The 27,455-nt window shown below is 35.4% G+C and overlaps 1 protein-coding gene across 1 annotated transcript; it reads left to right on the forward strand.

The window, feature by feature from the left end:
- The first annotated feature begins 985 nt into the window (after positions 1-985).
- Positions 986-26,835, forward strand: LOC111012115 (protein DETOXIFICATION 1). The gene is made up of 7 exons (XM_022286160.2): positions 986-1,248; positions 2,066-2,610; positions 2,709-2,795; positions 2,894-2,950; positions 15,799-16,037; positions 17,659-17,864; positions 26,644-26,835. Exons 1-7 carry the CDS (start codon positions 1,048-1,050, stop codon positions 26,683-26,685), a joined length of 1,377 nt encoding a protein of 458 aa, XP_022141852.1. The 5' UTR covers positions 986-1,047; the 3' UTR covers positions 26,686-26,835.
- The last annotated feature ends 620 nt before the right edge of the window (positions 26,836-27,455 follow it).

A 27,455-nucleotide genomic window follows, 5' to 3' on the forward strand; every position in this document is an offset into this window, starting at 1 on the left:
TGTTTAGCAAAATAAATGATGCTGCCCAACAATTATGGTTCATAGGTACATTAGATATAAAAATCAAGTGAACGACAAATTAGTCATGCTGTCCAAAAACCTTTTTAATGGACATGGACATGGACAATAAGTAATCCTTTGTGATAACAAAATAGAAATTACATAAAAGACTTTTTTGTAATTCTAATATTAAATTAGCAATTTTAATTCATTACACTATAAAATTTTTACCTTTTTTTTTCCCTAAGTTAAACCTTTTTGGTTTACTCTATTTTTTTATTATTATTAGTTAAATTCTTAAACTAAAAAAAAAGGTAAGAAAAAGAAAATCAAAATTTACCACTATCCAATTTTATCTTAAACTTTCAATGAACTTAGATAAACAGCAATCTTGACTTTTAAACTTGAAAAAAGTATTACAATGTTTTTCTTATATTTGAATAAAAATTTTGCAATTTTTTTGGGGTTGGTTTAATAAATTATAGAACATATGTCTCATGTCATTCTGAATATATATATTTGCACTCAAATGGTTAAAACATAAAGTGACCTTGAAGTATCAAATTTTATGAATTTATCTAACTTTACTTTGTTCAAATCTTGATTTTCTATTTCGTATTTGCCATTTAATTTCATCAAATTTGTCTGTCACTTTCTTCCATCAATTTATTAATGGCATAAATCGAATAAATTGAGATTTGAATTATTATTTGCTAAAGGGAAATGATTGTACTCACTTATACGGTTCTTTCTCTTTCAAATAAATGTGAGACGTATATTTGCTCTCCTAATAAAATTGACTTCCCATATTTGTCGTCTAATAATGATTTGATGCAAGTTCAAAATCTATCCTCCTGGTTAATCGATTGACACATGTTTAAAATACTTCAAACATATATAAAATCATCAGCCCCACTGTGTTCCTGCCAATAATTTCTCTTCCCTCAAATTGAAAAGTAATGTAGCTTGTGGTTATGCCATAAAATGCCATTTATTTCCAATTCTCTGTATAACTGATAGAGAGTTTGGAGTTTGGAGAGAAAAAAAATGAGAGAAAAATGGAGAGTTTACCCCACAGAGCTGAAGAAGGTGAGCCTCATGGCAGCCCCCATAATCACTGCGTTAGTTCTTCAGTATCTGCTGCAGGTCGTCACCCTCGTCGTCGTCGGCCATCTCGGCGATGAGCTCTTGCTTTCGGGAGTCTCCATTGCCTCTTCCTTCGTCTGCGTCGCTGGCTATAGCATCCTTGTAATCCTTCCTCCTTCCAACTCTCTCCGATCTGTTTTCATAGAAAATTGTTTCTTAACCTGATCGTTTGATAACTATTTTATTTTTTAAAATTAAATTGACAGACGTGTCAATAACAGGGAATAATAGGCTAAAAAGATTGTGAGGAAACATAATTTGAATTTTGGGAACAGAAATTTGAATGTCAGCATGTTTTTAAACTTGTGGGATTTGTTTGCTTGTTTTTACTCCAGCAGAATACCATATTTTGAATTTCTCGGCCTTTTTTTTTGCTTGTTTTCTTGTGTTTAACTCTAGGGCCTGGGAATGATTTTGGCTTTTTTGTCATTTCCATTTCCTTTCCATTCATATGTTTGACAAATTAGAAAATTAAATTTAGAAAAACTTAAAATCATTTTAAATTGATTTTTAAGTATCATTTGGATGATCATGATTTTGGAAAATCAATTACACTCGAATCTCTTTTTTCAAAATCAATGATTCTATTGCCACTCCCAAACACACCTTTAGATTTTATCTAATTGTTTTCCCTCTTCTTCCTTTCTTCTCCCTTATTCTATTCTCATTTTGGCTTTTAGTTACATGCCTCCGGATAAATAAATTTGATTCCTTATTTCTTGTTATGGTTATTGTTTTCATAAACATAAATAAAATTATTATTTTATAATTTTTATAATAGGAATCAATTGATTACTAAACATATTTAAAAGAATGAAACAAAAAAAGAAAAATTAAAACCTTTATCGGATATAATTTTGACTTTCAAGAAACAAGAAGTTTGCTAAATAGTCTAATTCTTCCTCTTGCTTTCAAGCAGATAGGGATGACTGGAGCTTTGGAAACTCTATGTGGGCAAGCATATGGGGCAGAGCAATATCAGAAGCTTAGTGTTTATACTCACAGTTGCATAATTTCTCTCATTTTGGTCTGTTTCCCAATCTCTGTGCTGTTGTTCTTCACAGACAAGTTACTAATTTCCATTGGCCAAGACCCTTCCATTTCTTCTGTGGCCAAAAAATTCTCAGTTTTTCTAATTCCAAGTCTGTTTGGGTATTCAATTCTTCAGTCTCTTCTGCGCTATCTCCTCACTCAGAGCCTCATTCTTCCTATGCTCTTTAGCTCCTTTGCCACCCTCTGTTTGCACATTCCCATTTGTTGGCTTCTTGTGTTCCATTTCAAGCTTAGGGTTGTGGGAGCTGCTTTGTCTCTTGATATATCCTATTGGCTCAATGCCATCTGCCTTGCCTTTTATGTCTTCTTCTCTCCCTCTTGCAACAAGACTCGCACCCCGCTCTCGAGAGAGGCTGTCTCGAGCATCCGCGAGTTCTTTCGCCTTGCCGTCCCCTCTGCAGCGATGGTTTGGTAAGACGGTTTGGTTTGGTTCGATTCGATTCGATTTGATTTTGTTGGATCTGGGGTTTGGAGTTTTGGTCATGTTTTTGGGTTGTGGGGTTTTGCAGCCTTGAGTGGTGGTCATATGAGGTCATTCTCTTGCTTTCTGGGCTTCTACCAAATCCTAAGGTGGAGGCTTCTGTGGTATCTATATGGTACAGATTTGTGGTTTTTATAATTAAATCAGCTTTTGAACTTCAATTTTTCAAGCAATCATTCTAGTCTTAACTTCTTTTTGGTGGTTTTTGGGCAGTTTCTCCATCACTTATTTGCATTTTTTCATCCCATGTGGCTTGGGGGACACAGTCAGGTGAGTTCTAATCATAATTGTTTTCTTGCAGGGTCAAAGAGACTTTTTTTTTTTTGTTATTTGTTTTAGAATAATTGAGCATGGATTCAAATCTACACTTCTTAGAGGCAATATGATAAGGACTAAATCTTGTTTTCACTGTTGCAAAATTAACATACAACTTATTATTTTTTTAAAAAAGAGTTTATATTTTTGCATTTATCTCTCTTAATTATCAATGGTTTAATGGTGGCGAGGACAAAACTGATTTTCATGGTAAAGAATGATAAATTGTGCTACTCATGTTGACCATTTTTTTTTCTTTACAAAAAAAAAAGAAAGAAAGAAAAGAAAAATGCATAAAATACCCTTGTGATCTCTAAATTTTTTAATTTAATCAGTTTTCATTTGGTATATAGATTTTAAAATCAAACACTTTTGTCCCTAAGATTTCAAGGATGCTGTCTTTCGGTCCATGAGATAACAAAATTTTTCTTGGTCGCTCTCTCTCGAGCACCAACCTCTCCACACATTAATTTAAAAATTCACTTCAATTTGATCTGAAAAGAATTTTCACATCTTAAAATTCTGAAAATCTAATCAAGAGAGGGGTGGGGCATTCAACAGTTATGGTGGCTAAGGTAGGCGTGAGGGGTGTGTTGGGAATGTGGAGCTAAAACATGGGAGAAGAAAAGAATGAAAATAGACGAAAGGAATGCTGCAGAAGCTTTGTTGGCCAAGAGCACAACGTTGAGACATTGTGGAGAGCGTCTCAACGCTGTCCCAAAATCAAAGAAAAAGCGGAGACACGTGGCTGTTTAATATGACACTGTTTGCTCGTAGCGGTGAGATGTCACGAACAATGTCCCAACGCTACGACAGATTCTTTAAAAACTACCTTTTGTATTTAGGTTTTATTTGCCTGGCACGAAATTAGAGGGTGTAGCGGCAGGGTGTTGGCAGCAGTGTGGAGATCGAGATCTCGAATAATAGTGCGTCGTCGGCAAGCTGTTCTCGAGTCTATTGGTGAGGTTTTTCATTCTTCCTAACTACGTATTGTTGTAGTGACTGGAAGCTAGGTGTCTATTGTTGTCGCATCTAGAGAGTGATTGTAGAGAGCTGTGAGACCCGTTGTATTATTCCTAACCGTAGTGGAACCGCACATCGCAGAAGACTGGACATAGTTTGTGATTGGAGTGAACTAGTATAAATCTCTTTATCGTTTCTATTTTTCTATTTCTTTTATTGCATTGATACAAGTGTGACCTGCTCATATGGAAGGGGAAAAATTCTAGTTAAACTCTTTTGGGTAGCTCGTGTTACAAGACTGGGTATATTTCACATTAGACATTTTTTCCCCAACAACTGGTATTAGAGCATTACGTTCATAGTCATGGGGTCAGTTGAAAAGTCCAGTTTCAAAGGAATTATGAGGATCGAAGGAGGAAACTTTGAGTTTTGGAAGGTGCAGTTGAAAGACTACTTGACCTACAAGAAGATACACAAAATCTTGAAGGAACGACCAACATAGGTGACAAATAAAGAATGGGTAGAAATGAATGAACGTGTAGTGGCAACTATCAGATTATGTTCATCGATGAATGTGTGAGTCTCGTGGCGAATGAGACAGTGGCGATAGGTCTGATGGAGGCACTAGAGAATAGATATGAAAAACTCTCTGCCAACAACAAAGTATATCTTGATAGGAGATATTTCAACATTTGCATGGATAAGAAGACGTCAGTCAACTCCCTTATTAATGATGTGACTAACTTGATCAATTAGTTAGTATCGGTAAAGATCACCTTTACTAATGAGGTGAATGTTATTCTTCTGCTAACGTCTTTGCTTGATAGCTGGGAAACGATGAAGAAGATTGTGTCTAATTTATTAGGGGACAAGAGCTTGAAATTTGTTGAGATTTATTTTAGTTGTAAAAAATCTCTTCTCATCCATCACAAAATAATCTGTACATGAGAAGTGTATTTAAATAATACAAGAATAACAAAATAACTCCCAATTAACAAACTTGCTAAATAAACAATATAAACCTCTAATACTCCCCCTCAAGATGGACAGTAAATATTAACAAGGCCCATCTTGGACATAAGAGATCGAAAAATTACAGAAGAAAGAGGTTTTGTAAAACCATCAGCAAGTTATGCAGCAGACCGAACCGGAAGCAAACGCAGGAAGCCACCTTGGACTCGATCACGAACAAAATGACAGTCCAACTCAATGTATTTTGTCCGTTCATGAAATACGGGATTGGTTGCAAGATGTATTGCTGCCTGATTGTCACAAAAAACTAAGACAGGTAATGAGCAATCAACTTGAAGATCAGTAAGTAGATGAGATAACCATAACAATTCACAAGAAACAGCGGCTAAAGCTCTGTATTCGGCCTCAGTAGAGGACCTCGAGATGGTAGTCTGCTTCTTCGATTTCCAAGAGACTAAAGATGTGCCCATGAAGACACAAAAACCAGTGGTAGAGCGACGAGTATCGGGGCAAGAACCCCAGTCGGCATCAGCAAAAGCTCTCAGTTTAAAGGAAGAAGAAGCACATAAAAACACACCTTGTCCCGGTGAGCCTTTTAAATACCGTAGCAAATAGAAAGCAGCAACCAAATAAGATTTGCATGGTTTAGGAAAAAACTGACTGAGTTTATGGACCGCATTAAGTGATATCAGGACGAGATATTGTGAGATACAATAACTTGCCAATGAGCCGGCGATAGACAGTAGGATCATGAAGAAGATCCAAATCAGACAGCTGAAGAGTGGTAGAAGGGTCCATAGGAACAGCAGTTGGCTTGCATCCAAGGAGACCAAATTCTTCTAACAGAGTCAAAGTGTAATGTCGTTGAGATAATGAAATCCCTTTAGAACTTCTAGCAACCTCAAGACCAAGAAAATATTTCAAAGATCCAAGGTTTTTAAGGCGAAAGCGGTCATGAAGCAAAAGCTGTAAAGACCAAATAATAGAAATATCAATACCTGTAATAACAATGTCATCGACATAAACCAGAAGAGCCACAAAAGAAACTCCAGTACCACGAGTAAATAAGGAGTAATCAGACTTTCATTGCTGAAAACCGAGACTTATGAAAGCCATGGAGAACTTAGCAAACCATTGGCGAGAGGCTTGCTTCAAACCATAGATGGATTTGTTCAAGCGACACACCAAATGCTCCCCCTTAGGACAAACAATATGATTGGGAGGATGATAGCCAAGCGGTAGATCCATATAAACTTCTTCAGCAAGATCGCCATGTAAGAATGCGTTATTAACGTCCAATTGTATCAACGGCCAAGAATTGGAAACAGCAAGGGTAAGGAGCACCTTGACAGTAACCATTTTAGCAACAGGAGAGAACGTTTCGATAAAATCAGGACCTTCCTGTTAAGTATACCCCTTGGCTACTAAACAAACTTTATACCGCTCAATGGAACCATCTGAACGATGTTTAATCTTATAAATCCAACGACATCCAACTGAATGACGATGTTCAGGCAAAGATACAACAGTCCAAGTATTATTATCATTCATAGCTTGGAATTCAACATCCATGGCATCACACCAATAAGCAAATCCAACAACTTGATGATAAAATTGAGGCTCGTATGATGAAGAAACATTCAAAATGTAGGTAGAATAAGCAGATGAAAGCTTGGAGTAAGAAACATACTGCTCCAATGGATGCTTAGTATATGTAATAGGTGAAGGTTGTTGAGCCGAGAGACTGCAATGAAAGTCACGCAAATAAGAAGGTGGTTTGGTGGTTCTAGTAGAACGTCGAGGGACCAAAGTTGACAGATCAACAGAGGACTGTAAAGGAATAGAAATAACCTCATTATTTTGAACCAAAGTGGAACCGACCTGTGGTGGTTCAACCATAGTGGAATGATCTCCTAAAACCGAAGAATGATGTTCAAAGTCTGCACCAAGAGGATGCTGAGTGACAACAGAAGACTGTGGATGAACAATTGGCATTTCAGTATGAAAATACACAACATTAGGAAGAACCAAATCAGGAAAAGGGTCCAACTCAATATCACAATCTGGAGTGGCAAAAAAGGAAACTTGGTTTCATGAAACACCACATCTCGTGATATAAAAAATCTTTTCTCCTGAAAATCATATAACTTGTATCCCTTTATGCTAGGGGATAGCCTAGAAAAACAACAGGTCGAGCTAGGGGTTCAAATTTGGTTCGATGAGCACTCAAAGTGGATGCATAGAATAAAGAACCAAATACGCAAAGTAGAAAATAATCTAGATAAGACTGAAACAAAACGTGGAAAGGAGACTGCCACGCAAGGACAGGAGAAGGAGTCCTATTGATAAGATAAGCTGCAGTAAGGACATATTCCCCCTAAAATTTGATAGGAATCCGAGATTGAAAATACAAAGTCCGAGCAACATTCAGGAGATGCTGGTGCTTGCGCTCAACAACCGAATTCTGTTGAGGTCTCTCTACACAGGAAAACTGATGCACTACTCCCTTAGAAAGAAAATATTCTTTGAATGATAATTCAGGGGCATTGTCTGATCTAAAAGCCTTAATACAAGTACCAAACTAAGTTTCAACATAGGAGAAAAATCGAGGAATAATAGTGAGAGCATCAGACTTGTGACGCAACATAAACAACCCCGTATAACGACTACAATCATCAACAATTGTCAAAAAGAAACGATACCCAGAATATGTAGCATGAGCAAGAGGCCCCTAAATGTCAACATGTATAAGGTCAAAAGGGTGATTAGACACATGATTACTTGAATTGAATGATAAACGTTTTTGTTTGGCCAATGGACAAAGATTACAAGAATCAACAGCAGAATTCTTTAGAGGACAATCATCAATGCGTAAAACATCCTTAAGAACATGCAATCTACTAGGAGATGGATGACCAAATCGATTATGTCATACATCAAAAGAACTATGTAGTGATGCAGATACACAAACAGAATGTGTAGTAGGCAAGCAACCCGATGGGCATTCAAGAATGTAGAGGCCACGATGCAAACTACCCTGCCAATCATCTTCGAAATGAACTTGTCCTGAAGGATGCAATAGGAGTTAGAGAATTCCACACATAATGACGGCAAATCTCTCAATAACATGCTGACGGAGACTAGTTTGAAATGAAATTCAGGAATGTACAATACGCCATGAAGCACAAAATCATCAGATATGCGTATGGAACCCGAATAATCAACCACAAATCGAGATTTATTTGGCAGATTCACACTAGCAAAAGAGATCTTATGCAAATTAGCAAATAATTTCCTGGAGCAGCATCAAAGGACAACTTGCCGACCGAAATCTGCAATTGTAACAATTGGATAAGCTGATGACATTGGTTCACAACATCAGTGGTTGTGCGAGATGCAGCCATGGCAGAGGAATCAACAGCCTTCTTTGAATTGGAAGTAGAAGCAGCATACTGTGCTCCAGATAACGAAGAACGCGAGGCACCACTGCGATAGCCCGGTGGATAGTCGTGTAGTTTATAGCAACGGTCAACAGTATGACCAATAAGTCAACAATGAGAACAAACAGGGTGATCCTTGCCTCGAGTTTTCACATAACTGTTCTTCGAAGCAGAATTGGTGGTAGAATGTTGGGTTGCCATGGCAAATGAAAAAGGAACAACAGAAGTAGCAGAAATTGAAATTGCGCACTGTTGTTCTTCTTGCCGCACCAACGAAAAAGCCTTATTGACAGAAGGCGGAGGATCCAATAAAAGGATCTAAGCACGAGTTGAAGCATATGATTCATTGAGTCCCATGAGAAATGTCATCATATATTCGAATTGAAAAAAAAGCAGCAACTTCCTTGGCACCACCACAAAGACAATTCCAGGTACAAATTGGCCTAAATTGTTGTAACTCATCCCAAGAAGTCGTCAATTTAGTAAAACAGAGACTTACAAATTGTTGTTCTTGAGTGAGTGTAGCGAGATCACGCTTGAGTTGAAAACTTCGAGGACCATTACTCTTCTGAAAACGTTCTTTAAGTTTTAGCCAAATATCTCGAGCGGATTCAGAGAACAAAATACTAGCCGAAATATCTTTGGAGATGGAATTCAAAATCCATGCAATAACCACATGGTTATTGAGGATCCAAGCCGGTAGAAGATCACCCGTCGGACGAACAATAGTTCCATCGACAAAACCTAACTTGTTCTTAACCGAAAGGGCAATCAACATCGATCGACTCCACGAATTGTAATTTTCCTCCATTAAGACTTGATTCACTAGAACGAGACCAGTATTATCAGTATGATGCATATAATATGGGTTTGAAACAACTTCGGTTGTAAATGGAAGTGAAGCAGTCAAAATTTCAGGTGAATCAGTGGAAGGAGGATCAATTGAAGGTTCAGAATGAACCGAAATCGGTGGGATTACAGGTGCCGTGGAGACGAAGGAGAAAATGAAGATGAAAGAGACGACTGTCCTCAAAGGGAAAAAAATGGAGGCCAGATGTCAAAGAAAATGGCGAGCAAAGCGAGAAAGCTCTGATACCATTTTAGTTGTAAAAAATCTTTTCTCATTCATCACAAAATAATCTGTACATGAGAAGTGTATTTAAATAATACAAGAATAACATAATAACTCCCAATTAACAAACTTGCTAAATAAACAATATAAACCTCTAATAATTTATGATGCTGCAATTGCTTAGGATTCGCAAAAAAGAGAGGAAAGGATTCTGCATCCACTTTTGTTCTTGGCATTTCTTCGAGATTAGTACTTAAAGTTCAGCATAAAGATAAGGAAAAGATTAGGTATCACAACAGACCACAGAGACATAGCAAGAAGAGTGGAAACTGAAAGGTCGAATGTTTTTACTACCATAAGAAGGACTACTACAAGAGACACTATACGAAGCTGAAAGAGGCTTTGAAGTAGTTAGACACGAATGCAAATGTGGTTATGCATGACACTCTTGTTTGTGTTTAGAGTAAAACAACATTGATGAACTAGTCATTAAAATGAGTAGTGGGTAGTGCAACTTCAATACACATCTCTTCAGACAGGAGATTGTTCACATCTTTGACTGCAGACAACTATGGCATGGTGAGGATAGGAATGGTAGACTTTCTAAGACTAGAGAAATTGAAGATGTTAGTCTGAAGATCGATACTGGGACTGAGTTGGTTCTGCATTATGTTAGGTAGGTACACAGTATCAGATTGAATTTAATATTTGTAAGGAAGTTGGAAGACGATGGGTGCAAAAGTGAGTTTGCTTAAAACATGTGGAAACTCGCTAGATGATACGAGTTGGTGGTTGTTCGTCACAGAACATCTACAGTGTACACAACAAGATTTGGTGTTGCCAAAGGATCAAAGAGACAAATGATGCACCGAGCTGCAAATAGTTTAAATTGAGATTTGATAAAACCTGCAACATTGATGTTGAACGATTTATGTTTCCTTGTGCAAGTGTACACAACAGTTGTAGCAAGTGATAAAAAGATCGTCTCCATAAGGATTAATGACTAAACACCTCAATAATTTACTTAAGAAAACGAAACAAGCTTAACAAATATATGGTTTAATAAGGAAACAGCATGGAATCTTACCCAAGTAAACCATGCTACAGCATCAACGGTATAATATACTGGCCAAACAGACATGAAATCTTCCGAGATTTCCCAGATTTTCTGCTATTCAAGTTTTAAAGCAAAAATGGCAGCATATTAGTTTAGTTTATAGCCTTACTAAGTCAGCCTTATTCCTAAGTACCCACACTCTAAACTTAAGTAGGTCTAGCATGAGTTGAAGCTAAACACTCCCTATTACAATTTTCCAAGAGTTAATAAAAAGATATCCCAATATGTTGATCAAACACATTGAAAATAAAATAATAAAAGCAACTCCAACTCAGTACATTTCATCATTCATAACAAAAACACAATTTACAGACTAAGAAGAAAGTTCACAACATCCTCCCCTTACAATAAAAGCTTAGCTACGCACGACCATAAGGAAATAGGAAAAAAGAAACAACAAAAACAATGAGTTCAATACTGAATGAGTATAATAGGGAAGTAGATGAAGCTGATTCCTTCAGCTCCAAGTGGGTTCTCTACTTTCAGAAGCTTCAGCGAATCTCCTCCTCTTCTTATCTTCTTCGAACAACCTTTGAGAGCTTTCTTGTGAGAGTGAAGTGATGTTAGGGAATGTTTGGAGACAACCTTAAATGTAAGTATGTATACCTTCATTGCTTTTAGGACAACAAAACAGATAAAGTGGGCCACATCTCTCACTTCCAAGTGATTCTCCGAGTTACTGTGGTAACTCCCAAAGTAAAGCTCTGTAACTGTCAGCTTTTGTCGTCTTCTGCTCCCTTCTGATTCCAATGCTGCAGCATCGATAATGTTGCAACAAAACACCCAAAGTCAGGGCATTTTTCCTATCTTTTAACGTTGTCAACAAAATAAAAAGGATAGTGAATTTATAACATTATTTGCACAAAAATCAGTGTAGATTGGGTGTTAGTGAGGCTATCCTTAGCTAATTTACATAAAATTTACACACAAACAAATCTCTTTTGGAGAGTTATCAATTGACAACAGGGTAGATTCATCAGTTCGGCCATGATAAGGAATCAATTGACAACAGGGTAGATCCATCAGTTCAGGTTCAACAATTGGGAGGCCATGATAAGGAAAAAAAAAAGAGTTCAGTTGGTTGTAAGGTGATAGCCTTCTTGTCAGACGGTTCAGCAAATTAATGAAGTCGCATAAGCGAAATGATGCAACAAAGTGGAAGACTACAGTCAGTGTTGAGGTCGAAGTTGAAATCTCTAGCTTGATAATGGACTTGAATGAGGACGTCAAGTCAACTTCTTTATTTTGGAGTCGTAGGGTGCGATTGAAGAAGGATCATTGGGATATATCACTTAGTTCAAGTGGGAGTACATGACTTTGTCTTTTACATATGGGAGACAAAACCACAAGGCAAGTACAAATGGAACCTTGGTTGTTGTAAAAAAGATGATAGAAGCAGTTGTTATAGTGGGAGTAGAACCTTAGTAGTTTACTAATATGATCGGCACTTCTGTTGTAATGGGAGGAGAGATAGTCGTTCTGTCTCCAAGTGGGAGATTATTGGGAATGTGGAGCCAAAACATGGGAGAATAAAGAATGAAAATATTTAGAGGAATGCTGCAGAAGCTCTGCTAGCCAAGAGCATACAGCGTCTCAACGCTGCACAAAATCGAAGAAAATGTGGAGACGCACTGCTGTGTATTGCATTGATATAAATGTGACTTTCTCATAACTGTGGAAAGGGAAAAATCCTAGTTAGACTTTGTTGGGTTGCTCGTGTTAGAGGACTAGGTGAATTGCACATTAGGCATATTTTTCGCAATAGGGTAGTGGTGATGGGCGGCGATTAGGAGGGGTTATATAAGAGATAGGGGGTGACAAGGTGGCATACTAGGGACATCTAATGGCCTATGATGATGAGGAAGGGAAGGGGTGAGCAAAAAATTACAAAACCGATTGGAGTGACTAAAATTGACTGAGTCGACGTCAATCATCCAACCTGACCACTAGTTTAGTTGCGATCAGTTTTTCTAGTACTAAAATCGATAATTCAATCGGTTAGTCTAATACTATAGTAGACCGTTGAGAAACCAATGTTGCACCAGTTGTTTAGTCGCAATAAGTTTTTTCTCTCTCTATTATTCTCAAAGTTTTATGTTCTCCACGGCGGTTCTTCTCCCTCTCTCTATTCTTTTCTATTTTCTGTCGGTGGCTCCTCTCTCTCAATTCTTCTCCATTCTCCAACAATAGCTCTTCTCTCCCATTCTCTTTTCTACCTCTACTCTTCTCTCATCTTCTCTCTTTTTCTTAGGTGTCTTTGTTAACGAATGTAAAATCTTTGTGCAAGTGTACACAATTGTGTAGCAAGTGATAAAATATCGAATCCATAAGGATTTATAACTAAGCACTTCAATGCTTACTCAAGAATAAGGAAAGGAAAAATAACAATTAATTGGGGTAAACTGCAGTTGTTTTGTAAATAAATTTTAGCATAAAAGGTTTGTCCTAAAACACTAAAAAATACAGAGGGAATCAGTCCGAAACACCAATCGCACAGAGAAAGTAAAGTAAACAAAGTGTGAAAGGTAGAGGGAGAGAGTTTATGTGAATTACTTTGAGTACAAGTAAACGATGCTCAAACAATAATGATGTTAGCAACACTGGCCAAACAAACGGGGAATCTTCCCATATTTCCCAGATTTTATTATATTCAGATTTAGTTCAGAACAACAACATTTTATTTTAGTTTTTAGCCATGTTAGGTGAGCCTTATTCCTAAATACCAACACTCTAAATTCGAATGTAGATCTAGCACAAGTTGAAGTTAAACACTCTCTATTACAATTTTCCAAAAGTTAATAAAGAGCTCATTCAGTATGGTGATCGAGCACCTTGAAATTTTACAACAATATGAACAAACTTCAACTCAGTAGCAACATCATTATAAACTAAAACAAAGCTCACAACTCAAGCGAGTTCACAACACCCTCCCCTACCATTAGTTTAGTTACTCATTGTCATAACAAAGAAAATGAAAGAAGAAAATATAAAACCCATGAACTAGAGAATACAAAAGAAGAAAAAAATGAAGAAAAACTACAGCGCTTCACTGTATCAGCTCCATTTGTTGTCATTTTTGGGTTTCTCTCCAAGTGTAAGAATCTTCCCTCCACTTTTGTCTTGTTATCTCTAGGGATTGATGAATAATGAATGGAGGCAGCCTTGAATGCAAGCTTGTATACCCCTCCTCAATTTTAGGACAACCAGATGGATAAAGTGGGGCCCAGCTAAAAAAATCAGGTGTTGCTCCATTTTTACTCCAATAATTCCTTAAGTAACAATCTGTCGCTTTCAGCTTTGACTTTTTCTGCTTTTGAATCTGATGCTACATCATCAACAATGCTACATCAAAACATTCAAAGTTAGAAATATTTTGTAAAAATCACATCATCATCTAACAATGTAAGGATTCTTGTAAATGTCACTAAACTAAGCATAAGATATTAGGCTTAGAGCTTCTTAATCAATATTTTTATACCCGACATTCTTTCTTGCACAAATAACTCTCTTTAGGAAAGTTATCACTCTTCTCTCTCTCAATTCTTCTCCGTTCTCCACCAGCAGCTCTTCTCTCCCGTTCTCTTTTCTGCCTTTATTCTGCTCTCATCTTCTCTCATCTTCTCTTTTTTTTCTTCGGTGTCTATTTTATCTAGAGTCGATTTCGACCAAAACTGATAGACCATTTATGTAGTTGGTTGGTCAGTGTTGCAAAATTGTCCAAAACCACCAAGCTCTGACTAAAAAAAAACTCAACTTGTTGATGGTTAATGTCAATTTGAGCTCAAAACCGACACCAACCGATCGATGAACACCCGGACACTCCTAAGGTAAGGGTTGGTGAGAGCGATGGTTGATGATTGAGGATGGTTGGTAAGAGAGAGCATAAAAATCATTTGTTTCCTTATTGTTTTGGTAATTTCAATTTTGGTTAATTTGGTTTCTATGCTTCTACAATTACTATTTTGGTCATTATAATGTCATTTTTTTTGTTTATTTTTTACCTGTGGTTTCAAAAATCTGTTTTAGTTCCTGTATTTTTTAAAAGTGACCATCTAGTCTATGTTTGCAAAATTTTAACACAAATTTTATACACAATGAAAACTCTTTTAATACAAACTAATGACTATATTTTAAGAAATTTAGTAATTAAGTACAAATATCGTGCTAAAATAAACAAAAGTTCGAAGTACATAGTCAAAAATTTGACATTTTGAACATACATAGACAAAAATGAACAAAAATAAAAAATAAATCGACCAAAATAGTATTTAAACCAAAATAATAATATTTTGTCACACCAATCATAAGATAGTTTTGTTATCCCAAGACGAAAAGGCAGAGCATTATTGAAATCTTAATGGTAGAAGTGTTCGATTTTGAAACCTATGAAACACGTATGAATGAAAACTAAACTCAAAACTTGACGACTAAAAGGCTTTTTTTTTCCAGAAATGTATATAAAATGGGACATTATTTTAAAGTTGAACAACATGGATCATTTACCTTACAAACATGTTTTTAATTACGTTCTTAAGCATAACTTACTTTATTAAGATTGATAAAGATATTTCTCCAATGTTAGAGATTTAAATCCTCACTCATATGCTATTCTAAAAAAAAAAGAAAAAATTTCTCACTCATGAACGAAAAAAGAAAAGTTATATTCTTAAAAGGAATTTCAATTTTACAATAGTGAGAATAATACCCCCTAAAACTTGAAAATATATGAAATTGGTAAGAAAAACCATCTAAACTCACCAAGAAACATTCAAACCTAGCTAAAAAGGACATCAAACACACTGCTAAAAAGGCTAATACCTATAAAAAGGTCTTGTCCACGACCCACAATAATATTCATAGCTAGTAGAACATTCACAATAATGTCATAGCTAGTAGTCACAAAATGTTCTTTTAATACAATAAAATTTGTCAAAATCACTTTCTTTTCTACCGATCATATTTGACAAATTAAAATAATTGATTTTTAGAAAGATTAAAAATCACTTAAAATTGATTTTCAAGGTATCACTTGGATAGTGATTTTAGAAAATCAATTACAGTTAAATCTCTTCTTTCAAAATCACTCATGCTACTATCACTTCCAAACATACCCTAATTTCACCACTTGTTCGATTTTTCCCATTGGTTTTAATTGACGACAAAAAAAAAACCAAGAATCCATGCAAATTTCAAAATTTGTATATTTTAAATGATTTTTGAATGGTTATATATTATATAGTACAAGGGTTTCAAATGAACTAGGAGCTGGAAATCCAGAGGCAGCAAAAGTGGCAGTGAAGGTAGTGGGAGCTCTTGGCATCATAGAATCAATAATTGTGAGTGTGATTCTCTTTGGATGTCGCAATATATTGGGCTATGCCTTCACCAATGACACCCAAATTGCCAACCACATTGCCTCCATGTTGCCTCTGATTTGCCTTTCCATTCTCACGGATTGTTTCCTCGGTGTCCTTTCAGGTTAGGCATTTCAATTATCGAGTCACAAATTTGATCCCTATAGTTTAGATTATTCCATTTTAATTTAGTTCTTATTAAGATTGTAAATCAAGTCAGGTCGATTTTAAAAGCAAATGTAGGATGAAATTGGTTTGGTTTTTTTGGAGAATAAAATCGGTCGGGTCTGTCTTTTGGTTTGTTTGGTTCGATTCGTTTAATGATTTTTGGTCAGGTTTCTCAATTTTGTCCTAAATTAATGTTTTTGGTTGATGAGGCGTTCGATTAGATTAAGATTGAGAATCAAACCAGTTTGAGTTATCAGTTAGGTTAAGTTTGATTACACTCCTAGTTGTTATAGTTTTAAAAGTTTTGATTGGTTCCATAATGTTTGGTCAAACTTGATCATAAGTTACATCATTGTCATTTCAAGTCATTACTATATTTAATACATGAGATCCTTTTATTTATGACAATATGTTGGTGTTTTATATTTGAGTGATCATATTAGCTAACTATAAGGCTTAAAGCTAAGAAAAACATAAAGGGAAAATAGTGGATTTCATGTAAGAAACATAGTTTATAGAAGATTTATCAGATTTTTAAGTTATAGGGATCAGATTTAAACTTTTAAAAATAAAAGTTAGAATATTATTTTGGTCCCTGTGGTTCCAATCTTAGTTCGTTTTTATCCTTATATTTTCAAAATGGTCATTTTAGTCTCTCTACTTTCTAACTTGGTTCATTTTAATCCATGTACTTTCAAAATTTTCATTTGGTCCATGTATGTTTAGAAAGTAATCATTTTAATCCATATTTGTAAAATTTTAAAATAAATTTTTTACCTAATGAAATCCCTTTAATATATAGTAATGGTTACATTTTAAGAAATCTATTAAGTGTAGTGTCAGTCAAAATTGTGATTGAGAAAATAAAATGAATTGATCAAAATAGAAACTTTTTAAAAGTATGGGGACTAAAATGAACATTTTAAATATACTTAGACTAAAACAAATCAAAATTAAAAGTATAGCAGTCAAACTAAACATTTTAAAAATATAAAGATCAAAACTTACCGGGACCAAAATAGTATTTTAATGCAAACTTGAAATCAAACTCAAGTAAAATATTGATTAGTTAAGCCAAAATTTCTCTAGTGTGTCCATAATAGTGTTAATAGGAGTGATCAAATAAAAGCGTTTAAGAATGTAATTAAAACTTACCAATTCAAGTTCTAGATATTAAAGTTATATTTAACTTTTATATTCTTAATTTATCTATGTAATTTCTAAAAGGAAGAAAAGAGAAAGGTATACACTGATTTTAGATGGTTAAAATTGTTCTATTTTTTTTCTTTTTTTTTCAAATCTGTAATGTTTGGTAACAAATAAAAATCACTTTAAAAAATTAGATTTTAAAGACATCTGAAAGTCAGTTGATTTTCCAAAAAGTAATTTTAAAGTGGTTTCGTAAACATTACTTTATGATAATCTGATAGGATTAGTTTTATTAAATATAGTACAACTAAATAAACTTGTAATTAAACTCACTCTAACTAAACACAAATATTTTTAATTGTGAAACCACTTTCATTTAAAGTATTTTAAGATGGTTTAAACTAAAAGGTACCATACTCACATTTTAGGGGTTGCCAGAGGCACGGGATGGCAGAGATTAGGAGCATATGTGAATTTGGGATCATATTATATATTTGGGATTCCAATGGCAGCTGTTTTGGCTTTTGTGGCACATTTGAGAGTCAAAGGGCTGTGGATTGGCTTAGTCGCAGGAGCAACCCTTCAAAGCATTGTGTTTGCTCTCATTACCATTTTTACTGATTGGCAGAAACAGGTTCTTCTTTACTACTTCCCAATTTTGCTAATAGACAGTGCTAAATTATTCAAAATGTTGCTAAATTTTGAGGTTACATTCAATTATACATTGTTTAGAAAGTTTCAATTCTTGATTGATGTCCTTGAAATTGATTCAAATATGCATCTACAAAAATTTACCATTATAGGAGTGATGCAATGATACAACTATTGAGTTGTAAACAGAGCAGTGGTACACATGACTTTTTAAAAATTAACATGACAAGTATGGATAACCCTTAGACAATCACTATTCAGTATTGTGGGAGTGGTTAGGTTATTAGTACTTGTCACGTTGTCGTTTATTTTTTAAAAGTCACTACAGCTATTGTTGTATTTACAACTTAGCAACCATGTTCGTTTCTCTCACTTGTTTTAATGGTAAGGTTGTTCATGGATATATTGAACTAATTTTGAAAATCAATTGTATAAGTGAAAATTTTTAAATGATAAAGCTAGTATTGAAACTAATCTCTATTTTGAATAATATACCTTGAGTTTAATTATCCCCTTTTAATGGTCGTTATATATGATATTTTATTAATGTTGGGAAATTAGGTGCTCCTAACAATCGCACAATACAAAAGAGATATAGGGAAAGGAATAAACGGCACAATAGATTTATACTGGTTCACCCCAACGATCTTTGGGTTGCGTCTAGTATTCCGCTCAGATGTGGGTACCACTATAATATGAGATTGGATTACAAACCACTCTCAAATATATCTTCGCACAGATATTCGCTCTCTAGAGGTCCCAACAAAAATTCTCTACCTTCTAAGTATTTAACCCCAATAATACTTGGGTACAGGAATGAAAACTCACAGAATAATCGAGAATTAATTATCCCAGAATGTCGATCTCAATATGCCCTCTCTGTGCTGCCAACACCGGATTTGTTGCCACAAATATGCTTGCCAAAATCCTTATCAAAATCGGCTGCTCAAACACCCAATTCACGGCTCAACCTAAAACGAAGTCAAAAACCCATTTTATAAAACGTTGTAGTATTGAGATGCTGGGCGTAGCGTCTCAACACTACAGAGATACCAGAGTCCTTACAAAAATTAGCGCGGGCCTTTTTTTTCATTTTCACGTTATAGCGCTGTCCTCTAGGCCAGAAGGCCTCTGCAACGCCCCTATGCCATTTTTCATTCCTTCGATGTCCCGACGTGATCCTAGCTCTACTCGATTCAATCCTAGCTCGTTCCAACATCGATTTGGCTCCACTAATCCCAACAATTAACTTTACGTAAAATACACTTTTAGTTTATGAAGTTTGAGTTTGATGTTTATTTGGTCTATGAGATTTTAAAAGAGAAATTTTAGTCTTCAAATTTGAAAAATATTCTATGTAATTTATGAGTTAAGTTGTCCATTAGTTGACTAAGGAAAAATGACCTGACATTTTGGGAATGACAATTTTAAAATTGTTAATGCCGATTTCTGGACATGCGCCACAACTGCCGCATAGGTGCCACAAACGTCTTCGTCTCTCAACTCTTGATTACCTGCCCACATAAATCTAGCACTGATGTGATGCTTACTTAATGCATTTCGATGCTCAAGTTAAAACTCAAGTTGGGAGCAAATGGGTATGAAGCAAATAAAGTAGAAGGGCAATATGAGAGTGTAGGCTGAATTCTCACAAAGAGTTTTGTACCAAAAGATGACTTCCCTCAATGCTCTTTTTTTTATATATATATAAATTGAGATAGAGGGAGTGCGTTCAAATGTGAGAGGTATACACAGGGAGGCCACATGCTGAGCCTGAGATTCGTGGGGACCACCGCCATCTTCTTTCTCATTTTGTGTTGCGGATGGGAGGCATAATGGCGCCGTGGGAAATCCTTTAAGTTGCATTGCGGTTTGGGTATAGGATGTCAGCACATTGCCTGTTGTCTGTCTAACTAAAGGATGCCTAGATGTGCTTGGGATTAGGCACTGTGTACTTAATATTTAATGGTTCTTATAACACGTGGTTGAACGAGACTTACGACACAGTGGTCGAATAAGACTTTCAACACGTGGCACCTCGATTTTACCTGATAATAAAAATGATGTGGCAGCTTTTATTAATATTTTATTAGTTTTTGCTTATGTGATTTTTTTTCCTTCTCTTCCTAGCCCTATCCTTCTCTACCTTCCTTTCACCTTCCCGTTGAGAAAATTACTTACCATGCAAATTTTCCCTTTCCACAGTTCTTCAGTGAAAAATGCAATCTAACCACAATAATAAGAGAAAATAAGAAAAGTATAGAAACGATACAAGAGATTTATACTAGTTCATGAAACCATGGACTACGTCAAGTCTTCCGCGATGTGCGGGTTCAACTATGATTTTGGGATAATACAATGGGTCTCACAAATGCTCTAGAAAGATCTCTTTCGATGTCACAATAATGGCCACCTAACTTCTAAACACTTCACTAGTAGGTACTTAGGAATATAGAATGAAAAACGACACGATAGTTACGAAAACGGTTGCCGACAATGCACTATAGTCTAAAATTCTCCTCTCCTACTCTTTGCCAAAAAGCCAGTTTTTCTTTTGCCAATTTTAATCTCACGGGTAAAGGCTCTATATGTATATGTGCAAATAAAGGTGGTGGTGGCTCGCTATTCCTAATGAGGAAGAAATTAGGTTTGGGCCTATCTTGGTTTCATTTGGCCAAATAACTACAATATTTTATTTATAAGTTTTGTCTCCATGTTATCCCAACAATCTCCCACATGGAGACGAAACGACAATTCTGCCTTCCACTGCAATAACAGTGTCCCTCATAATTCTGTTCTGACTACACTAATACCTTCTAATTGATCAACATCATCTTGTCACCAACTAAAGCTCTATTAATATTCATGGGGTTTCATCTCAAAACCAATTTGCAATGAGATGAGTAACTCATGTCTACTACAAACCATTGTAAGACCCATTTTCTTTTCAATATGGGATCCTTAAGAGACTCTACTCGAACTACTCCAACAGCTTCTACTTCCTTCTTGGCATAAACCAAGGTTCCATCTGTGATTGCCCTGAGACTGAGCAATCATACCTGGTTTTATCTCCCAAATGTAAGATACATAACCACATACTCCTACTCGAACTAAGCAAACCCCCATGTCTCCCTCTTCGATCGCGCTTAACGACTCCTTAAGGAAAGCTTCTTCAATAATGATTTGAGCAACCTACCCAAGTCTGTTGCCAAGCTAGAGACTTCACATTTGACCTCAGTGCCAACTATAGTCATTCTATGTATGGGATTTTGGATTTAAAATAAATGATAGAGCACAAGTGTACACCCGTCACAAGTAGTAAAACAGAATGAGTATTCCGAGCATTGATCCTCAGGGACAAATGAAGCCTTTTTAATAAAAATGATGTTGATTGGCGACTTTTGCAACTTTTTTTGGTAAAAAGTATCAAGGATAATGTTGATTTTGGTATTTTAAGACTTAATGCAATAAACTCAGCCCAGTTACTTTGAATTAGCTAAAAATACACCAAATACTTCCAACTAGGCGCCAGACGCCTCTCTATATTTTTCATCGGTTCAGCTTCGCCATCTTCCTAAGTGATTTTTAAGGTATAAGTTCATCCCTAATATGTCTATTAGAAAATTGAACTTAATTTAATAAAAACCAACTGTAACCTTAGGTCGAGGTCCTATGGCTAGGCTACTTGAGCGAAATCTTTATGTCTAAAGTATTTCTCTCCAATGTTAAGAATCATTAAAGTTGTAAAAATATATCAATCTTTTCAGAATTGATGTTTGGTTAAAACATTAATTGGCCAAATTAATTTCTAACTTTATAAACCAACCTTAAGTGATAAAAGAAGAGAAAAACACATTTTACCTTGTTGTATTTTTAAAAACTTTAGCTAATCATCCATAACTGGGCTTGGGAAAATAAATTTAGCTGATAACTTTAGAGAGAAAAAAAACAGAATTGAACGTTGTTATAAATGGAATACATGATGTAAGAAGAGTAAAATAAGAACAAGCTGTAATTAAGAAGTTTGTAACCTGAATGACCCTAATCCTTTCTCTTTCGAGATCTGTGGAGCAATACTCAATCGATTCCACAAATTTGTGTGATTACAAACTTAGTAGGGAGATGAATATGAATGATTTGCTGCAATTTTAATTTAATAAGATAAAAAACTTACCATTGAAGAGTAACAAGCTGAAAAACAAAGAATGAACTTTAAATAAACTAGTTTTAAAATAACAACAACTAAAGAGCTAAAGGAAAATGAAATAGGCTGAGTACACAAGAGTGTAAAAAGCTAAATTTGATCCCTTTGGATGATGAATGAAGTGAAGGATATGTTGTATTTATAGGGACTTCAAGTCGGTTAGGAAGTTGAGACTTTGGTGGGGAGCCATCATTTTAAAATATTTTAAAGTTGGTTTGTTGTTGAATTAGCCTTCTTCCATAGACTGGGAGAGACTTCTAAATATACCAAAACTCGCGTTTCATATTAAGGGCATTTTCTGAATTGGGCAAGGCGTCAGGTGCCAAGCTCGAATGTTTTACACAAAATCATAATTTCCATTAGAAATCAACTTTAAATTATGTAAAAATGTTCTATATGCATGTATAACCTAAAATAACTCCGAATGAAAGATTTTGGACACTGAAGTAAGCTTAAAATACAATTTTTGAGTGTAAAACGATAGAAAACAGCACCACATTAGTTTCTTTTTACCATTGTAAACAAGGGAAATCATTGTCCTTGATGCACTCTTTTGCCTATGCGACTTCATCCGCTCGCCAAATCGTCTGACAAATGGTGCCAAAATCCAACAATCTACTGAACAGCTATTCAGACTATTCTTCTTCTTATTTTCTCTACTTCCTAGCAGTTGAACTTGAACTGATGGCATATTCTCCTCATCTGTTTTGGCTATCAGTGCTTCTAGTTTTATCATGTCTCCCTTTGAACCATCGGCAGCTTTGTGCATAACCTCTCTCTCTGATCCTTTGGCAATGCTAAACCTCGACACATAAACTGCAGCTTCTATGTGGCCAACAGGCACTACCTTGGATCCCCTTATGAGCTTCCACGTGTTCCACAAAAACTCGCTTCTATAGCTTTCGTCATTCAACTTCCCTGCAAATATTAGATTCATTCTAAAAACTAGGTACATATCTGACATCAAGTAAAACTAAGTCAGTCCCACTATTAGTCTTCAAATGAACATCCCCAATGCTTTTGATTGGAGAGTCTCCCATTTCTTATCCTCACCATGCCAAGATTGTCTGCAGTGAAGGATGTGAACCAATTCCCATATGAAGATACGTGCACCAAGGGTGCACTGTCCACTACACATTCCTATATCAACGCATGCTAACAACATGTCATCTAACAAAACATTTGTAGAGATTTCCTTTTTTTAATCCTCTTTGAGCTTCCTACAGTGTCTCTTGAAGTGACCTTTCTTATGGCAATAAAATCATTCAATCTCGCCACTCCCACTCCTGTGGCAATGTCTCTACTGTTTACCATAATCCATCTTCCATTTGCCTCTGTCTTAACTGCCAATGCTAATTCCACAAATTTCTCCATACTAGAAGTGGAAGCAGACTTGTTTTCATTTCCTTTCATGCGAATCTCGTCAGCAATTGCAGTGTCACGTATCTCTTAAAACTTTAAACTTCCATTACCTAACGAATTTGACACAACTGTCTTCATCATTTCCTATCTCTCAAGCAAAAAAGACAACAACTTTATAGCCTTCACTTCCTCTGAAAAAGTGATATCCATTGACTCCAACTGATTCATCAGTTTAGTCACATTGTTTATGTGAGAGTTCACCTAATGTGTCTTCCTCCATATGAATGTTGAAATATCTCATGATGAGATATACCTCGCTGTTAGCAAAGTATTTTCCATATTTGTCCGTCAGCGCCTTCATTAGTCCTATCATCATTGTTTGACTCGCTACGAACTTGTCACGTTCATCAATCGACAAGCACAATCAGATGATCATTACGACCTGCTCGTCCATCTCCAATCAATCCTTGTCTGTCATCCGAACTAGTCGTTCTTTTAGAGTTTTGTGCATCTTCTTATACGTGAGAAGATCTTTCACCTGTATACCATGAATCACTCTCTTCCCTAACCAATGTGGGACTTTGTTTGTACACCTTGCAACCCCAATAATCCTTCCCTCCAACTAAGTGTCATTTGTATCTTGCCTCGAATAGTCGTGCAATTCATCTACTTCCAGTAGGCAACGAGAGACCGCTTCTATACAATACGTCGAGATAGAACACTTGCTACACAGACCACATTGTGGGAACACTTGGAGTTGCTATTTTTTCGCCACCCCCTAATCTCCTCCGCTTAAACAAAGCTACACCATTATTCCTATCAGTTTACCCAACTTGATAAGCAAGACGTGCCCTATCAAGTCTATGCTTGGGTGACAAGCAAGATGTGTCATATCAAACAGAAGATAGAGGCATACACTTTTTAGATTGTTCTTAACATACATGTATTGTATTCTTTCCCATTATAAATAATTGGGGTGGGAGAGTATTTGAACTTGCCACTAGATTTTTTTTAATATTATTTTGGTCGTCGTACTTAAGATCTTTTGTTTATTTTGGTCCCTATGTTTTGAAAGCCTCCATTTTGGTTCATGAACTTTTTAGGTTTTGTCCATTTTAGTTAACATAATTTCAAAGCGTCTATTTTAGTCCCCAAAGTGATCATTTTTGTCCCTTTTTATTTTAATGAAATAGAATTTGTTAAAACATAGAAATTGTCATGTGGGCTACATGTTGAGGACTATCCCTTTTGTTCTCTTGAAGAAGCCAATTGGGAAAGTTAGAGAACCAATTCGTCCACGAGTTTGTGGAAACCACTTTAGAAGCTAAGACATGAGCTGGAAAGTTAGCCTTTCTAGAGATGTGTTCGCAACGAAAACTTCTAAAAAAAAAGAATAGCTCAAATGTCATCTATCCAAGTTAAATCTTCAATATTTTCAATGTCCCCATAAATCATCTCCAATACGAGCAAAGAATTCGATTCGATTACAATTTGGCTAAGATTTAGCTGTGACACAAGTTCGATGCCCTATAAAATTGCGAGTATCTCAGCTTGAAGAGGCAAATATGCTATGAGAAAAATCTTTGAGTGAGCAGCCACAATTCTTCCCTTGTGCAAATTGCTCCCGCTCCCATTCTATTCAACGACGACCGACAAACAGAATCAACATTTAAGTTAACCCACCAAATTGGAGGGACATTCCACCTACTATCAGGACCAATTCCCAAACTAGCGTGAGAGCCCTAGCCCTATCATTAGCTCGCGGCTCTCCTCTCGACAACTTTTCGAGGTGAGAAAAAATTCATACTTTTCGAGGCTGAGTGTTTGGGATTTGTTTCGGTATGCAATAGGAGTTTCAATCGTTCCATAGTGACCAGCTTACCACTCTAGCAACTTCCATTTCTTTTACAGTCAGAGAGATACATGAATCTAACTTGAATGTTATTTTGGAAGTTCTTCGAAATCAGAAGTGTTGGTAATGATAAATGTCAAAAATCTCTTGCTCACTTGCACTGGAAAAGGATGTGATCAGTGGTCTCGACAACCTTCATGGCAAAAAGGTACATTTTCTAACCCTCTCCTTCTTAAATTTCCTCTAGTTGAGAGACATTCGTTGTAAGCACACCAAATGCACATCTTGATTTTGTAAGGTAGTTTCAGCTTCCATAGTAATTTCCACCAATTTTCAGTTACACGTGGCTTGATAATCCTGGATGTCTCTTTTTATTCATAGAAAGATTTTACCCACTTTTGACACTGTAAAAGCCCTTCTTATCATAATGTCATCCAGAAATCTTCCACACCAGTCTTGCTTATAGGAATTTTAGAAATTATGTTGAAATCATCTTTGTTTAGGCATTCGCAAAGTTTGCTTTGATCCCATTCATGATTAGGATGGATGAAATCAACCACTTTTCAAAAATCGAACTCACTTCTAGGGGTAGATGGCATAAAGGTTTCTTCTTTTAGGAACCATATATCCTTCAAAAAACGAATAGGAGGACCATTTCTTACCTTCCTCCTCAAACCCAAATTCAAAGCTCTCTGCCCGAAAGCAAGCTTTTCCAAAGGTACGAATCGCTCATGTTTTCTAATGCTTCAAGGACTTAACACTCAAGAAAGTACTGCCTTTTTAGAATCCAAGATACCAACAAGTTGAGGTGGATGATGATGCACCACACTTGTTTAGAAAGAACAGTTTAATTAAAATCTTCCAAGTCTCTGAAATTTAAGTCACCAAATTCCTTAGGGAGACACTAAATCTCTCCTTTCTTCCAATGAATGATCATTTTTGTCATTTAATTTTCATGTTCATTTCATTTTTTCCAATCATATTTTTAGCAATAAATTTCTTGAAACTCAGCCATAATTTTACATTAAATGTTTCCGTTGTTTTCATTTTTTTTCCTATCTATTTTGCAAATATTAACCAAAATGGCCCTTTTTAAAAGCATCGGATTCAAAATAGATATTTTAAAATAATAGAGCCTAAAATAAAGAAAAATTAAAAATACAAGGACCTAGAAATTTATTTTAAAGGTAGAAGGACCAAAATAAACCAAAGTTGAAAGTACAAGACTAAAATTGTATTTAAATGCGAAAATTTTTTATTTTGCCATCTATAAATCATTGTCGTTTTATCATATAAATATATATAGTTGTCGTTTGAATGTCTGAATTTATATGGACCATGCAGGCATTAAAAGCAAGGGAAAGGGTACTTGAAGGAAATACCTGAAATATTTACTCCACATATGATGTGATCAGATTGGTCAAAGGACATAATTTTGTACTTGCAATTAAACCCTTAGAGTTTGATTCAATTATAAATGAACCACTTAGAGTGTAAAAGTACTTATTTATAGTCATGATTAAATTATTTAGAAAACATGCGAATCGTGATTAAATTGCTTACAAAACATGCCAACTTGGTTCAATGGGTTAAGACTCCTATATCTGACTAAAAAGATTTTGAGTCCGAATTATCACTCTCACATCTTGTACTAAGAAAAAATATATATACAAATCAAATGACCATAATGAAGAAATTGAACTTAAAGTTATACTATTACTATACATGGAACATCAAATCATAATTAGTGTTTGAAATTAAGTTTAAATATAATTTTATTATTATTTCGAACTTAAGTTGTATTATTACTATGGAACATCAAATCATAAAGATAGTGTTTGAAATTAAGTTTAAATATAATTTTATTATTATTTCATTTTTTGGTCCTTAGAAAATTCAAATTTTTCTAATAATCTCTCAAATTTAAAGTTTTTTTTTTTTTGTTTTAGTTTCTAAATTTTCATGAAGAGTCGTTTTTGTCTTCGTGTTCTATTTTTCATTAATCTACTACAAGAAATTGGATTTTTGCCCATGAGGTTTGGGTTGAGTAGCCCTTTTTCAAGGCATATTTTATTTATCACTTACTTTCGAAGATTTAAGTTTTAACTTTGGTGTCAAATTTTGTATTACACCTCTAAATCTTCTATCTTCTTTAT

This window comes from Momordica charantia (genome assembly GCF_013281855.1).
Source record: "Momordica charantia cultivar OHB3-1 chromosome 11 unlocalized genomic scaffold, Mcharantia_2.0 BLBB01000011.1, whole genome shotgun sequence".
NCBI classification, from domain to species: Eukaryota; Viridiplantae; Streptophyta; class Magnoliopsida; order Cucurbitales; family Cucurbitaceae; genus Momordica; species Momordica charantia.